Source organism: Astatotilapia calliptera, chromosome 11 (genome assembly GCF_964374335.1).
Source record: "Astatotilapia calliptera chromosome 11, fAstCal68.1, whole genome shotgun sequence".
Lineage (NCBI taxonomy): Eukaryota > Metazoa > Chordata > Actinopteri > Cichliformes > Cichlidae > Astatotilapia > Astatotilapia calliptera.
Window position 1 is genome coordinate 29215685 of NC_137432.1, and position 17935 is coordinate 29233619.

Consider the following 17935-nt stretch of genomic DNA (forward strand, 5'->3'; position numbering starts at 1 on the left):
TTTAAGAGGTGAAGAGAACCCCCTGCTGGCCAGAGGCAGAATTTCGTGTTCTAGATTTTTAAAAAAGGTTCGAGTCAAAGCTTCTAAAAACAACCATCACAGAGATCAGCAAATGAATGAATTTTTTTCCAATATTGCTCAAAAGTTAACATTTTTCAGTCACGTGTTCATACCTTACAAGAACTTCAGTGCAATAGTCTTTATTATTATATACCGAAAACAGCAGAATAAAACAGAATAAAACATGGAATAAGGCATAAATCACAAAAGAACAGAAATAATACCATAATAAGTCAATTTTTTTTTAAATCACAACATTTTAAAAGTCAAAAAACTCACACATTTCAGTCTCAGTCACAATCACAAAATCCAAGTCATCGGTTTTACCGGCTTTATCTCACCAGGCGTACATACGTGTCAAATAAATGTGCTCCACATTTTGCATTCCTGAAGTTTAAGAGAAACTCGGAAGATTATGTAGTATCTACATCACACTGCCAAATTACCTTTCTATAATCCGCTGGCCTCTGAACAGGTTAAGTGAGATAATCCCTGTCTAATCCTGCTATCACTGCCTTTAATCTCTTAATCCGGTTTTTGTTAAACTACAGATTAGATCAAGTTTGCTGACAGGTGTGGAGGCACATGTTCGTGGTGAAAGAAGCACTTTAGGGAAGTAAGTGTAGTCATACAACTGCAAAAACAAAACACTGCCGTGTGCTGCCTAAACCAGTGTGGTCGTCACCAAAATTCTGCCTTACTGCATTCTCTGTGCTGCGGTTAGATGGTAAAGAGACAACTCAGGTCTGGGTGCCCACCTCATCTCCCAGAAATAATTCAGAATTTCATAAATTAGCATAGTGACTTTTAATACAAGCAACTTTAAAAGTTTTTTTCACAAGTAGTAGTGGTTGGAGTTCAATCACTGGTCCGGGATATGAACACTACCTCTGGCTCTGTGCAGGCAGAGAAATGGAAGCTCTCTTTGTTAAGTGTCGCCTATGACCTACACGTCCTCTTTACTCTTACATAAATAGACTGACCTTTAAGTAATGGGGAACCAAAGATTACAAAAAAATAAATAAACAAGAACACTGATTTTCTTTTTATGTCTCAACCAGCAATCAGGCCATTGGTAGTAATGTGGCTGTGAACACACGTTTTCTGGAGTGTATAATAGCTGACAATACAGAGGGACTTCAAGAGGCGCCAGTTTAGTTACAGGATATCCTTTGCAAAATTTACCTTCCTTCTACACCTACCACCCTCCTCATGTTGTTTATTTTCTTTTACTTTCTCCTCCACCATGTTTCTAATTGGTCTTGGTCTTCAGCTCTGCCAGCTTGCTGGTAACAAAGTTCCATTTGAAAGACGCATCCTCGTTGCCTCCTCCCAGCGAGACATACTTGGAGAAGCTATTGTTGCTCCTTCCTCCCCCTTCACTCTGCTCTCCCTCAGTGACCTGCCCATCCTGCTGACTTTCCACCCCTCCAGCCTCTATCACCCCTTCCTCACCTTCCCCTGTTGCTGCCTCGTTCTCAGCAGCAGCGGCGGCGGCCGCAGCAGCTTCGGCCTGTTTCTTGGCTGCCCAGTTGGACGCAAAGCTATCCCAGAATCCCGTGCGCCTGGTGGGTCGCGGAGGCTCCTCGGGCTTTGCTGCAAGCGGACTGAGAATTTAGACAAAGCAGTAGGTGCTTTAAATTATGAAACAACTGACGAAGATTTTAGATTTTAAATAACTTAAGTTTTAAAATTACATGTAAACACAAAGACTTTATAAGAAAGGCTTCAATAGTGATTAATCCAACAATCATTCCTTTATGAATATGACAAAAAAGACAGATTTTGGCCAGTAAGTATCCTAGATTTTCAGAAAATAAGAATTTATGTCTTCCAGTAATTATCTTCATTTCTATTTGTTTTTCTATTAAACCTCCTTTTCCCCTCTCAGTTCAGTCTGTACACCAATTTTGGCCAAAACATTTCTTTGGGTCAGTGCAACGAAAGTAAAACTTCAACCTTATGAGTTACAAAATCGGATAAAGGTGTGATCTCAGTTGGAAAGTGTAAAGCTCTGTTTCACCAGCAACATCAATGTTCATGAATGCATGTGAGAAGATAGACGATTAAAAACTCACTGGTCAGCGACAGGGGGGCACTCAGTCTCCTCTAGGAGCTGGTGTTCATCATCTTTGTTGAAGATCGCTGATAGCCGATTCCAGCTTTTAGCTCCTGCCCCCTGCATCTTGACAAGGTCAGAGGTTAAAGTAGGGATTTAGTGCTGTCAAATATCACTTGACTAACGCTCCTCTGTCATATCTTTAGACATATGCTTAGCATGAACCTTTGCATGGATATTCTCACTTTACTCACTGCATCTGTGACCATTTTATAAAGTATTTGTGAAGCCTGCGTGATTAGTAAACGGACAGAAAATACCCTACAAGGTTTACAAGCACTGCCAGGGTTCACATACTTTCCTGGCCAGCTGGGAGACAGCATTGGGCCCCTCCTCCTCCTGCACTGGACTCATATCGTTCTCCACCTCTGTGACCTGCAACACCAGTAAACAGAACAATATTTCATTAACCTGTCCACACACAGTCTGGTCACAACAAACTGTCTAAGTTTAATGCACAACACAGAATCTGTGCACAGCAGTCGCCATCTGGTGCGTATTGTGGGTACTGCAAGCTGAGGCAGACCTAGCTTAAACACACATGACACTATTATATGAACTACTGGAGACTAAAAATAAATTGCCACCACAGAAAAATGTTTAATATTTCTTTATTAAAACTAACTTTAACATTTTGCACATTGTGTTTTAATTGCTTGTTTTTTCTCTTGACCAACTTACTAATTACTTAACAGTAGTATTTCCACATCAGTGGATGTTTTGACATAAGGAAGACTGATAGTCAAACGCTTTAGCAGTCTCTAATTTCACTAGAACGTGTGAAGCAATGGCAACTCAAATAGCAGTGATGACATCTCTGCATATCTATCTAGATGGAAACTATCTCTCCGGATTCCCTGTCGTCCTTGCAAATGCCCGGGCAGCTCAAGAGGCCACAATGTGAAGCAGTCAGCTGGCAGATCTGAATATGCCAGTGAGGAACCTGGCTATCTGTCTCGTCCGCCTGTCACCCCGTCATTCACTGGAATGCCAACTAATCCGTTTGTTCAGCTCCTGTGCAGGATCGAATTTCTTAGCTCTCTGGAGATCTGGGTCAACGCAACACTGTTTCACGAGAACCAAGTCCTGCATCGAGTGCAGGTGTTGCCGTGAACATGAGCAGTGGGAAAAATCCAATCCAACAAAAACCACTAAAAAGAAAGTCGATGTCTGACCCTTGGAAAAGGTCACCGCGTAACTCCAAGACGTTCTGAGAGCTTTAAAAAGGTAGAAAAGAAAACGAAGAAAGTTCTGCTTCACATGAGTGTAATCGTCTATTAGTCCTTTCTCTGCGATAAAATGTTTTTATGTTTACTTAAGTCACCACAGGCATCTGAAATATGACTACAGACCAAGATTCAATAATGATTTTATGTAAGAAGATACCAAGCAAAAGGGCATTCGATGACTGCTGAAAACATCCCATATTGCTTGCAGTGTTGCCTGTATTTTGGTTAAAAGCTGTTTAATTATTGCTGTGATTGCTCTTATGTATCTGGATTTCATTTTAAGTCCACATTTGTCTAACAGCAACTAATAAAAAAGTAGATTTGATGCATGTATATTTGTATGCACATGTTAGTAAACACAGTTTCATCAGAGTCGACTTGCCAGCGTGCATTAAGGCCAGCATTGCTGTTCCCAGGCCGAACATCTGTCTTAAAGTTCCCATTGCATGGAAAACAAATCAGCCCTGCAAGCTCATCTAACGCTGTGATGAATAAGAAATGATCAGCAAAACAAAACCAGCTGACTTTCTGACTTCTGTGCCAACAATTATGTCAGCTTTCTTGTACTTTAACCTCTTAAGCCCCAAGCCTAAGTCATCTCCTGCTTTTTCCCCCGCATCAGGGGGCGTTGGGGCTTAAGAGTTTAAAGTGTTTCTGACAAACAAATTAATGAGTAACATGAGCAAATGTGGAGAAACATGTATGTATATTCTGTACCTCCTCGGCAGTGTCCTCCTCATATTCGGGATTAATAGTCTTCAGCACTTTGCTTTTATAAACCTTCCACATTGGATTCATACTTGCAGAAATAGATGCTCAACACTTGAGGGCAAGACCTGTGAAGATGCCTCTGCGCTCCACCCTCCACCGAGTCTCCACGTCCACCTTCAGCTCAGTTGGGCCGACTTTGGCCTGTTTCCATGCGTAACGTTCTCAGCAGATTATAAATGCAGGGAACTTGTTCAGAGCTGAGGCCCAAACTTTGTCATGCTGCTTCTCCTGGTCAGATTATGTCTGTCTCATTAAGCCAGCAGGGCTGACAGCTGCTTTCATCCCCACAGAGTGTCTGAACAGGTAAAGCTAGGAAGTTGCGCTGCTTGTGCATCCGCCTACGCAGGTATACACACACACACACACACTAATTGTCAGCGTCACGGTACTGCCTTGGTTACCTGGAAACAGGTGTGGATTTCCTCATTCATATTTCAGAGGGTTTCTTTTGCAGAGCCAGAGGTCCATTGTCATCCTGTGCTGGTAGGATGGCTCCTATAACCTTGCCACACAAACACACCAATACAAACTAGTTTTTCAGAAAGTTGGAACTACTGTCTAAAAGGTAAATAAAATAATATAAATTCCACAAGTATTTAATTAAATTAGACCAAAGACCGCTTAATAAATGTTCAAAAGTGAAAAAGAAATCTAAAATGTCTTTATGATCTTTGCAGTTTACATGTGCAAACATAATTGCAAATGTTTCCCTGAACACAGGGTGTGCAGGTTGTCAGTGCTATTCAAATGTAAAAGGTTGTACATTTCCACCTTGATCTATTCTGTGTACATGAGCACAGAGCTTTGAGAAATTCATGTTCTGATAACATCCTCCCCCTCCTTCCACGTCCCGTCTTATTCAAGTAGCGAGCTGGAGGGGTGTTGTGTAAAAACGTGCAACAGTCGTTTGTAATCTGAACTGCATTTGAATTAACGCTACACACAGGTGCTCATGTCTTCTTTATTTATGGCAATTCATCTTTATACCATCCGTATTAACAAGTAACTCCTCTTTCACTGTCACCTGGCCACTTCCTCGCTGTCCTCCTCTCTGCCGCTGCTATTGGCTGCCGTGACAGATGAGACGAACACCAATCAAATTCAGGCGCCATGCAAGGTTTTTTTGTGTTTTTTGTGACTGGTCACCTGGCAACCCAAGCGGGCTAGTTTCATGTAGATAAAGAGAGAAGTATAAAGCTCTGATGACAGATTGGATTTCCACCAGCCACAACACAAACAGCCGACTACAGACTACAGCCGTGTTTTGCTCACCTGGCTCAAACTGACAGAATTGTAACTGTGGTGATAAACTCAAACATCAGCAGCATAACTGATCGCTATAAACGATCGCTGCAGGGAAGGATTGATAATGATCTTGATTATCAGCAGAGAAATTTGACCTATGCTGTTCTGTTGCCCTCCTGATCCTGGTTTTGATTACCATACAGACTTCCACAGTAATGAAGCTGTAAGGTCGGGTAGATCCATACGATCGGCGTGAATTATGAATGCAAGTCTATGGACGACACATCTACACATAAAGACGGGTGGAATTTGGTCATTTGAACAGCAGCCAGTTTGGGCAGCTTGAGGAGCTCAGGTTTCAGATGGGAAAGGTCACACCCAGGGATTTATCAGTTACCGCAGCACACACAGCCAGTAGATTATTATGTATGACTGACATGTTATGACCTACATATCTTTTGAAGCATTACAAAGGAAGCTGGAGAGTATTGTAACCAGTATGTGTCGGGATATTAAAATAGATCAAATTAATCTGGGTGTCGCTGATAAACTCTATCCGGATTTAAAGTGCATATCACTCCTCAAACTACAGTTTTGAGACGTTTACATCAGACATATTTTTCTGAAATAAACTTGTCAGAGGAGAAATACGAGCACAAATCCATCTACCTGAGTACTTCAATAAAAGCTTGAAATATTAGAACGTTTTTGTGATATTTGACATTTCTAACCCCTTACATTTCAATTCAGTTTGTTTGTAAAAGAAAATAGACACGTATAGCTGCAGATCCTTGCACTGATAATACCCCTAAGCTTTTAGACCACAGGTGCTTGGCTCAGTTATCATTTCTATCTCACAAGATAAATTTTCATAAATAAATTAAAACTGATCAGAACTGAGTTCAGCTTACTGGTGTCCGGCCTTCCACAACAGTCCCAGTTTTCCATGTGGTCCACAGGAAAATTAATTGCCTAACCTTGTTTTAGACTATTTAAAAACAAAGCACTAACTGGGGCTTTCCAGCCCTGTGAAGGACTGGCAACTTGCACAGTGTATACTCTGCATCTGGCCCTGAGTCAGCTCCAGCCCTCATCATGAACTGGATAAGTGGTTTATAAAATAGATACATGGAGGCTTTTCCATTGAATATCAAGAATTCTAAAGTTAGAGAGGCAAAGTCGAGATGAGTAGAGCAGGGATAGTGGATATAATGAAAAAAGGATGTTGAATATGGAACTGTGAGGTAAGAGGAAAAGAGAAAGCTCACAGAGGAGGTTTATGGGGAAAGGACACGGAGAGGGTAGGGTGAGTTGGAGGCAGGTGATCTGCAGTGGGAGCAGCCGAAAGAAGAAAAATAGAACTACAAATTCATTTTAATTATATATTTTAATACGTTTATTACCTCCTTTATCACATTAAACACAGACAGCCTCAGATCACCACTAGGTGGCTCAAGAATCCTCAACAATGGTGGACATCCGTTTCAGAGAATCTTGAAGTCGCACTCATTTCCTTTTTTCAAATGCCTAATGATTAAGGCCGTGATTTTATCCCACACAGGCACAAAAATACGGAATAAATAAGAATACAATGCAATATAAAGAGAATACCTACTAGTAGGGAGTGTGATTGCATCAAATAGTTTTTTGTTATTGAAAGCGGGAACAAAAGGATTTGGTTTGCTTTACTAATCACCCTATTTGCATTGCAAATAAACTCAGTACAGGTAAAGGCTGAAGTCAGGGTTCTGGTGGTTGATTTCATTTTCTTGACGCTGTTCGTTTAAGTTAATTCCAATTTCTGTTAGGCCCATTGTATTTGTATCGACTTCTGACAGAGAACCAACTTTTTGTATTGTGTATATATACACACAATCCAGAAAAGCTTTCTACCTAAATTTAGGCCACAGGTATTTAGTATTTTTTTAGTATTTTATTTATTTATTGTCATTGTCAAGAACAATGAAATTGCGTTTGGGGCTTCCATACAACCCAAAAAAAAGAAGAAAATAATAAATACCCCTTAAAACCCAAGTGTACATATTTAACCCAGTGTGACTCCAATGCAATAAGACAATCCTTAGCAATAATGTTCGTAGAAATTCAGACAAAGACCTGAGAAACATGACAAAATACAACAATGCAACCCATTCAATATTATTGTACTGTGAGATATGATATCAGATATGATAGTTATCTATTTAAGAAAGAGGGGGGGGCAGGAGGGGGAAGAGAATAAAGATATGATGCACCAATGCAGACCAGTTCATTGCTATTAAGAAGTTGGATATGGTTATTGTCCGTGAGAGGGGGGCAGAGAGTTCAGGAGCCTCACAGCCTGTCTCATCATTGTTGGATATAAGTCCGAGCACTGTAGTGTCATCTGCAAACTTAACAATGAGATTGGACGCGCAGGAGGAAATACAGTCATGGGTGAAGAGGTCTTTGTCTCAGAGCAGTTTAGTTTGCATTTGAATTTCAGAGAGAAGCATATTTGCATTTCAGCGTGTCCTCCTTAACAGAGGGTGGCTACCCAAAGACAGGAACTGGTCTTTTCCACCATCAAAGCATAAAACCGATAAAAATGGACTAAAGCCGGTTTTGATACTTTGAGTGCTCACAGTAGTTTACCTATGTGACTCTCATGAATAGCTAGCAAGACAAAAACATGAAAATAAATCTACTATTCTTGATTTCATGATACCAAAGAAGGTTTACCTATGTGGAGCTAGATAAATACTGCCTCCTTTCGGTTCTTGCGAACACTGTGTGGTCTGCAGGAGGTCCCTGAGTTCATCCACATGCGTATCATATCACTTTTGACCACTGGGGGGCGACATATGAAATAATTTCCTGCTTCAGTGGGTTATTTGAGAGATTAGGAACACAAAGTACAGAACACAGTGTACTGAATGTCATCCATATACTGCCTCTGCATGCATGCTACAGTGTTAACATGCAAGCCTCTCAAAAATCAGAGATATTAACAAGTGATGTGCAGCATCGTTAATAATCTAAATGGAGCTGCACAGGAGATGCTTCACCACATTAAGTTTTCTGTGCATGATGCTACATTTTCCTTTGCAATGCCTGAAATCACAGCCAACTGAAATTAGTAAGATTTTGATATATGTAAGCTAAACAAAAGGCTCTGGATATGCTGAAGCTCTATTGTCTGAGCAGACATCCCACCACACAGGAATGTCATTCATTTCAGTGACTAAGCTTAAAGCTGGTTTCCTCTGTCAAGCTTCTCATTGTTGTAAAGCTGATATCATAATCCCCTTTTCATTTTATCATACAGGAATTTAACTGTAGTGATATTAAAGAAGTTTGCATCTTAATGCTAAGATGTTCTTACTTTATAACCCAACGCATTTAATTAACCTCCATTCATACTGTAGGTACGTAGTATATTATTTATTGTGTATTTTATTAATTGTCCTTAACCAAAGTTAAATGACAAAATATTTGTGTATATTTATGCAAAACGTCCCGGAGTAACTTCATTGTAGAGCCTGTGCAAAGAACATTTCACTGCATTTGTACTTATTGACACTGGCCTGTTACATCAATGTATAATAAGGCATCATTTTGTTATCTCGTAGGCTTAATGATTTTATATAAAAATATTTTCAAAGAAAAAGATGCACTAAATTAGTATCGTAAATCTAAGTCCAGACGTTGCACTGCAGCGTATTGTTGCTCTCAATACAGGTGTAAAAAAATACCCTTAAACCATCATGTGTATTGAACATGTGCTGTTCAGGAAAAACACCCACAAGTCAGTGCAGGTGAACCGGTTGACCTGCTTTAAAAAATACATTCATAACTACTTTGGAGTTAATGCCCTTCACTGCAGACATTGACACACATCTGCGCTCTCCCTTCTTCTAACCTCCCCAGCTACAGTATCTTGTCACAAGACAAGATACTCATATTCGCTGCCATGAGTCTATTTAAGAGTTTGTTGTTCAGCCTCCTGCAGCGACTTGGAAGGGAAAAGTCAAATTCCACTTCTGTGTGCACAGATCTGCGAGCTATAGCGCTGATGAATGTGTAAATGCACACCGGACAAAATGTTTCTACACCAAAGGAGATCTAAGTGTAAAGGCAGATTAATGCACTAGTGACTGTTTCTTCCTAAATAAAATGTTATTTCATTTTACAGCTGTTTAAAAATGGTGACATGTGGTTGAACGGCTTCAGCTGGTGACAAGCATCAAGAACGTCCTGGGAAAACAAAGATGTCTGGTCACTCTAGGAGAGCATGAACCTAGAGGCTCTTTGCTATATTTATTCTGTGCAGTGTCTGAAAAACCTGAGTCATAAACTGCAGTGTTGAAGATCAAGGCAAACAGAGCTGAGAATTTTAGACTAAAAGGATCTGACATTCAGTTTTAAAGTCTAAGAGTGATTTGCTGATGTTCACTGCTGCAGCGAAATCTCCGTGTGCAGGTCAGTAGGTCAGACTGCACGAGCGCTCTATGCCCTCTTGCTCATGCAGTTCAGCACATTAACTGAAAGACCTGACATTTTGAAAAATACGTCTAATGGCTTTTTTAATACGAGGTGAACAAGAGGCATCAGCAGAAATCAGCCTGTCATATTGAAAAAAGGGAAATTACAATGATGGCCTGGAAATGACCACACGAAAACGTACAGTTCTGGTCCACAGTTTACATCCACTCATCACAGGCGTGAATGTCATGGTCATTTTGGGATTGTAATGATTTCTTTCAGCTGTTGTTTTTCCAGCATGGAATGATTCACAGCATACATCTGTGAGTTAGGTGCATATGTTTGAATTATTTGAGATGTTCTCTAATCCACACAGGGTCAAAAGTATACATAGAGACTCAAACATAAGCACACACTCTCTTAAATCTGTGATACTTGAAAAGGCCAAAGCCTATTAACATCTCATTGATCATTATTGACTACAAATGGTAGTTTCTTTTTGCAGCCATACAACGGGGTTTGTTTTACAGCACTCATTGGACTTAGCAAGACTTAAGAAAATAGTCAAGCCCAATGTAAGAGCTGCCAAATATCCAGCCAGAATTAACTTTACTGATGGCTGCCAAAAGCATCTGGTTGAGGTGCAACTTGCTACAAGACACTGGTTGTCTTTCAGGACAACCAAGAGAAAAGCACTAAACAAAAAGGTCACCCATCACAGACGTACAAATGCAAGATTTTCATTTAAGGAGGTTATCAAAATTATTAAAAATACCCCATATTATTATTTTTGTACCACACTGTTAACTGCCATGTTTGCAGAAGAAAAGGGCCCAAACACATGACACTGAGACAGACTGAAATAAACAGAACAAGTGACAAGAACCCGAAAAATTCAGTCAATGCCAAGAATAAACCTCAAAGAGACACTGAAACACAAACTGTGGTGAAGAACAGGCCTATTTACACACACACACAAGGTAATCAGGATATAGGACACAGGAGGGTAACGGGACACAGGTGAGGACAGTCATGCAGTTAAAGGAATTGTGATAAAGAAACAGGAGGCAAAATAAGAAGTGAATAACAACCACACTGAAACAAGGACACACAGGCCGTGACTGGACAAAGGGGAAGACACAAGGGAGATGAGACAGAGGGGGAAAATATAAATGATAACAAGGAGTAAAGGTTTGCCATACTAAGAAATTACCAAGAATCAAAAGCTAAATGTAAAAAAAAATAAAAACAATAAAAAATAAAAAACTAAGAAGTAAACAAAAGATACTTAAAAATAAACAAGACTTCAATTTCTGGAAACTAAAAACCCCAGGTCAAAAAGCCCAGAGGATAACAGTAAATATGTTCATTCTGTGGGGGTTGACTCACTTTTGGAGCCTCGAGTAAACATTCAACTTTCATCCCATTAGCTTCATTTTTTTAGAAATGAAGTTGCTGCTTGGCCAAAACATAAGACATGTGTGTAAAACTGTCCTCTTTTTTTTGCAGGAAATAGTAAATTAAATATTCCCTGTCAATTAATCAACTTACCAACTGATTTTTTTAGGTAGCTCCATCTCCACTCATTACAGCTAAGCTAACTGTCTCTGCCAGAGGTAGCCGTACATAATTCAGTCAGCAACTGACTTCCCTCAAAGTCTCTTACTTTCATCTGATTAACTCTTAAATGCTTGAATATGTAAAAGATTTTTTTTACAGAATATTGAGGAAAGGTTCCTAAAAAATCAAAACAGCTTATCTTCCCAAAATACATGAAAAAAATCATGAAAAATTAAACACTGTTTGAGTAAATTAGTGGATGTTTATAAGAAAGAAACTACACGTTTCTTGTTGAAAGGACCCGAATAATTTATAATTGTCTTATAAAACATTCTAACCTCCTAAAATGAGTTGGGTCAAAATGCACGCTTTGTTTATGCAAATGAAAACATGGCTAAATGTAAATGTAATATATCACACGGGTTCTTAGTAAGGCGTGGTGAGTTGCATAAGCTTAAACAATAAAGTTGTGCATCCGCGTGTTTTTCTGTATTCTATATTGCATGTTTCTTTTACAAGGATCTGCAGGCGTGCGAGTTTCAGTGCAGTTGCTTCCTGTCGTGCCAGCAGTTGTGTAACACACAATAAAATGCCCTTTCAAAGCTCTTCTTACCTTCCAAAACAAGCTCGTATTGTCGTTATGTTTCCATGATCGTCATTTTGGCATCAAGCTCCTGGTTTACATAAGAACTCTCAAGGTTATTTGTAGCACTTTTTTTTAACAACTTAGCAAAAATGCATACAAAAGGACACTTCTGAAGAAAGTACACCTCTAACTTTCTCATTACTTGTGCAATGCTGGAGGTAGATTTCACAGTTAGCAGTACATGCAGTGATTGCAAAGGGCATAGCATTTGAAAAAGCACACAGTTTGCAGTCTAATCATATTCCACAAATGAGGAAGTGTGGAGACAGTGAAGAGGTGCAGCACAGTAGTGCAGAATTTAGCACTGTCATCTACCACAACATCCTGCTCAGATTGGGCCTTTCTGTTTGCAGCTTGAATGTGTTCCCTGTGAATTGCACAGGGAATTATGCCCACAGTCCAGAGACATGCCTGTTAGGTTCATTTGAGATTTGAAACTAGTTTTAGGGGTGGATGTGAGAGTAAGTGGATGTGTGTTGTTTTGGCCCTAATATTGATTGGTGACCAGTCCAGTGTGTACGAGTACCTGTGGAAATGAACCCAGCTCTAATCCCAAGTAACCTATTTTATCAAAAAGACTAAATAACGTAAGATTTCAAAGCTGCAAACTGTTTTGGTATGGCTCTTGGTGCACACGGCCAACTTCCACATCTGCAAAGGTGTTAAACAATATACTGATACACTGTGTACTACCATCCAGATGATATCTTTTTTTAAAAAAAAAAACCTCAGTTATTTAAGCAAGGCAAAGCAGAAACCACACTTCCACATAGAAAGAGTTCAGATTCGAAACTTCAGTTCATTAACTTTTTAAAAGGTTTGGCGCATTGTGAAATGACAGCTGGGAAACACCTTTGAAATATGACTCAGTGTTGAAAGACAGTGGTGTTTCCTAGAAAAGTGGTTCTCTTGCAGTTAAATCCACACAGGTTTTTCCTTGCACCAGGATCCCAGAATCATAACCATGACAACCATGAAAATCACAATCAAGACTTTTAACCTAATGTATTTCAGATATACTGAATCTCTATGAAGCTTGATAGTTACTTCAGTAATATATTCGTAGTCACGTCTATGCTCATATATTTATGTCTGATTGTACAGTACGTGCAACAGTTTGTTATTTACACACTGACAAAATCCCCTGAGGACATCGGTGAGAAAGTCCAACCCTTTTGTCTAATTGTATATGTGGACGCATGCCCGCTTATACTTTTTTACTAGATATAACCTGTTCAAACCGGCTGTGAAGCGGCTAATCCAGATTTTGAATGCATGGATGAAGGTAGTTTTCCTGCAGCTGGCTTGAAGTTATTGGCCAGGAAGAAAAACATTCACAGTCATACATGAAGAGTCAAAAGATTCATTCAAAGATTTAAAGCAGATGTAAACCTCTGATAGAAATATAGATGCACACAGATCATGAAATTGGTTGTAGCTGCACTAAAAAGTAATATAGGAAAAGGTCTGGCTTCTTTTATATACAATAACACATACTTGTGTGTGTGAGCAGATGTGATCATATATAAATATGCTTGTTGCGAGGGGTTATATGGCAGCATGTTTGCAAGCATAAATAAATGACGAGTGTACAGAGCTGTGAATCATGTCATGCAATCGAGCCAAATGACCTCATATGATGGAGCTCAAACAACTTCTTTCGCTCACCCTTGCCAAACTAATTATCTGACAGCTCTTTGGGGTGTCGAGGCGCCACTCGGATCCAGAAAAGTTCACAAGCGAGCACTGGCAGTAAATTTTCTGGTGCTGGGTGTCCTCGCGGTTTCAAGTAGATGTAACTTCGCAGTTTACAATCGACATTCGTACGGAGCACCACATGCCTCTGCAGCGCCTCTTGCAACACCCGTCTCTCAGATATCCATGCACACCTGTCTTTAAATGTTGCCTCCAAAATTAACCTGCGATAGCCTGTTAATAGTATCTGTGAAGAGGTGAAGAGGGGGGCTGCTCCCATTGGAAGATTAGATGGAAAGATCAGGGGATCAGGGGAATGAGATGAGGGGATTAGGACGTAACATCTATCATTCAACACTGAATTCTCTTTATAGCAGTGTTGGGCGTGGAGCTCTGGAACAGCTACTGGTGTATCTGGAACTAAATCAGGTGCTGTGTGATATAGCAGTGACAGAAAAGGAAATGGGGAAGGGGCCGGGGAGATAACAGAGGAGCGTGTCTTTCGTTTGGACATGATCGACTTGTGTGGCAGGGAAAACAAGACATTTAATGTAAGCCAAGTTACAAAGCTGTTCTTGACTACAGCTTTGTTATGTACAGTACACTCCAGCATGCAAGCGCATAGATTAAAGTCCATAAAGATGCAGGTATAAACAGCTGACACAGTGAAAATTGATTGGACATTGTTATTAATTCACAGAAGTCATTGTAGAACTTAAATTTTACCCTGATTCAGCAGGTAGAAATAACGGGGGGAAAAATTATTTGAGCAGTCTCTGTTTTAATGGTAGTTTTATTTTAATGGAGCGAGGCAGGATATCAACCAAAAACCCAGAAAATACACATAACATAACAGTTATAGACTTATTTGCACGTCATTGAGGGAAATAAGTATTTGATCCCCTACAACCCAGCCAGAATTAGAATCAACCAGTTACAGATACCCCTGATCTCAACTCACTAGGTGCATAAAGCACACCCCCATTCCAGCCTCTCCACCACCATGGGCAAGACCAAAGAGTTGTCAAAGGACGTCAAGGACAAGACAGCAGAATTTCACAAGGCTTCAGTGAGCTACTAGACCAAGCTTGATGAGAAGTTGACAATTGTTGGTGCAATGAAATGGAAGAAATATAAAAATGACTATCAATCGCTCTTGGCCTGGAGCTCCATACAAAGTCTGCTGGTGGGTCAGCCCAAAACCAAACAGAGGGAGCTTTTTAATTATCTGAAGGCAGCTGGAACCACAGTCACTGAAAACACAATCGGTAACACCGTAATGGACTGAAATCTTGCTGTGCCCGCAAGGTCCTCCTGTTAAGAAGGCACAAGTACAGGCCTGTCTTAAGTTTGTCAGTCAATATAAATGATTCAGAGAGGTTTCGGGAGAAATTGCTGTGGTTAGATTACATCAAAACTGAACTCTTTGGCATGAACTCGATCCACTGTTTTTTGAGGAAAAAGAGAAGCTGGATATGACCCAAAAATGCCATCGCTACTGTCAAGCATGGAGATTGAAACATTAAGGTTTGGGATTCTTTTTCTGCTAAGCATACATGATGACCACTGCCTTGAGCGGCCGATGGATGGTGCCAACTGCCATAACATTTTGGACGAGACTCTCCTTTATCAGTCAGAATAGATAGGATCAGTCCTCCAGCGAGACAATGACTAAAAACAAGTGGTAGATCTAGAAAATTTTGTATATGGTTGAAATTGAGAGGCAAGAGGTCTAGGCAGAGTGGCAGTTGTGGTTAAAGAAGGAACCACAATATGGTCATGGAGTGTCCCAGTGGCGTGCACAGACATTTTGGGGGGCAAGTGCTCCAGGGGGAAAAAAGGGCACTTTTTGCATATGTGGAAAACCTTTTCTTTGTATAATAAAAAAATCGCACAGGTTAAATGCAATTTGACTTTTATTTTCTCCTTTCTCAGCCTCTCTTTCCTAGGCATTATGCTTGCTGAAATTAGTAAATAAATAGACCAAAATGTATGAGAACGAATAAGACTGACTGTGGTCATTACAAGAACAGGGCAGAATGGTCGTTTTCACAGGCAATTGGGAACTGCCTATTTTTCCTTTAGCAAATTAATGTGTTAATGTTGCCAATATGTTACACCAAAAAAAATTAACATGTCTAACCAGTGCTTCTCAAAACTTTTAACATGCACCACCCCCAACACCGTACCCTTCAAACTACCAATAACAACGTCACTGTTCTGTCACAATCAGGTCACAACACAGTGCGTAAATGTCTGCGAGCATCGCTGAGTCAGTAACAACCAGTTAGGCTAAAGACTGCATCTTTAGACAGTTGGACGGTGTTCTAACTTTCTCACAGGAGACACCTACTAAAGACAGTCAAAGACATTAATTTCAATCTTACCAAAGTAGGACAGTAGTTGACGTTAGTTATGGAAAGGCTAATCCACAAAAACGGAGAAACGTCCATAATTCTATTATTCATAATCATGTCAAGGTTTTAGGTTTTTCTGCAGTTCCATCTCTAAAAAGTGTGATGTCTTCCCGTCACTGACTTCAGTTTGAAAACTTTGTATTTATTCACAGATTTCCGTGAGATCATCCTAAAATTTGTAACGAAAAATGGGCTCAAAAGAGCCCTCTGCCTAACGGCATGTAGCCTTAGCCTATAGCATAACGTGATATTTTCAATAGTGTATGCAAAAAGGTCGGAATTGATGGAGAGTGGGGTTGCCTAAATGGTTTAGGTTACATTTTAAATGTGTCGTTTTTTTGTTTATCCATATGGATGGATGGAGGGGTAAGCTGGCAAAGTTTGTCATGTGCAGTTTCTGACAGGCTACTTCACAACAAAACAATTGCAGGTTGGTCTTAGAGGGCAAACAGAATAATTTCACTCGATTCATGGGTTACCCGACTGGTTGGGAAGGGAAAGAGCTGCCGTGTTGTCCGCCGTGGCTCCCAGTCGCTATAGTTAGCCTACTATGCCTACTCCAAGTAGTCCTGTGTCATGCCGCTGCTACACGCCTCACAACAAATGAACTGCAAGCGTGTTCACGTGACACGGTGACAGTGAAAAAGCGACAGGGTTCGGGTGTCTTTGAAGAAGGGGCACAAATCAAGCCATTATTTTCACACCTTTTTAAATCGCGCAGCTTTAAAAAAAAAAAAAAAATCACGTCTTTCAAAAGGGCACTTTTTTGGACTGAGGGCAAAAGGGCAAGTGCTTCAGCACCACCTCGTCTCTATCTGTGCACGCCAGTGGAGTGTCCAGACCTCAATCCTATAGAAAATCTTTGAGTTACGAAGCAGCAACCAAGAAACTTGGTAAAGATGAGTGGACCAAAATCCCTTCTAAGCTGAGTGGAAACCTGGAGACCAACTACAACAAGCATCATAGCACTGTGCTTGCCAACAAGGGTTTCTCCACCAAGTATTAACTCGGTTTTTTGCATGGGGAACAAATACTTTTTTCACTCAGTGACATGTAGATCAATTTTTAAAAAAAATTGTGTGAAAATTTTTAACTTCCAGACGTCTGGTAAATATTCTGTCTCTCTCGATTAAAATGGAAATACTATAAAATTAGAGACTTTTCATTTCTTGGTAAGCAAGCAAACTTAAGTGAGAAAAATTCAGCAGGGGATCAAATAATTATTTCTCCCATTGTATGGCACTGGTAAAGTCTCTGAACAGGAAAACATGTCAAACTTTAAGCTAAAGCATTTTGTCCTCTAATATAAACAAGATCACAGTATGTCTTCGTGTAAAGTATGTTTCTGGACCAAAAATCCTCAGCCTATCATGAAAGTCTGGACACAGACTGAGAACAAATGAGTAATAAATGCCCAAATATGACCGAGCAAAGACATCTAACCCAAACTCACTGCATAAATAACCGGCACACTGCCAGTTCTTGCTGTGTTTGTTTATAACGAATCGAAATGTCTAAGGCCACACAGTCTGGTAATTACATGTGTAAATATATACCAAGATAATCATCACATTACCATTAAGTAGCTTTTCTGCCAAAACGCTCTACTTCATTTATACATTTGTGTATTCTTCAAATCAGTTGCAGATAAATTCGAGCTTTAAATCAACTGTGTATTTTCAAGAGAAGTTAAAAATGGTAAAACAAGAGTGGAGTTGTCATGTGTCATGTC

The 17935-nt window shown here is 40.0% G+C and overlaps 1 protein-coding gene across 1 annotated transcript; it reads right to left on the reverse strand.

Moving 5' to 3' along the window:
• Positions 1-184: 184 nt before the first annotated feature.
• LOC113032453 (uncharacterized protein C1orf232) lies at positions 185-4432 on the reverse strand. The gene is made up of 4 exons (XM_026185376.2): positions 4126-4432; positions 2477-2554; positions 2139-2245; positions 185-1667 (listed from the first exon to the last, which is right to left on the reverse strand). Exons 1-4 carry the CDS (start codon positions 4204-4206, stop codon positions 1313-1315), a joined length of 621 nt encoding a protein of 206 aa, XP_026041161.2. The 5' UTR covers positions 4207-4432; the 3' UTR covers positions 185-1312.
• Positions 4433-17935: the final 13503 nt, after the last annotated feature.

What these genes read in the sequence shown, in the direction of transcription:
- LOC113032453 (XM_026185376.2), bottom strand. Translation starts at nt 4,206, where the DNA reads ATGAATCCAATGTGGAAGGTTTATAAAAGCAAAGTGCTGAAGACTATT. An exon ending in TCTCCCAGCTGGCCAGGAAA is followed by an intron (nt 2,246 to 2,476) that starts GTATGTGAACCC and finishes GACCTTGTCAAG; the next exon opens with ATGCAGGGGGCAGGAGCTAA. An exon ending in TGCCCCCCTGTCGCTGACCA is followed by an intron (nt 1,668 to 2,138) that starts GTGAGTTTTTAA and finishes CTAAATTCTCAG; the next exon opens with TCCGCTTGCAGCAAAGCCCG.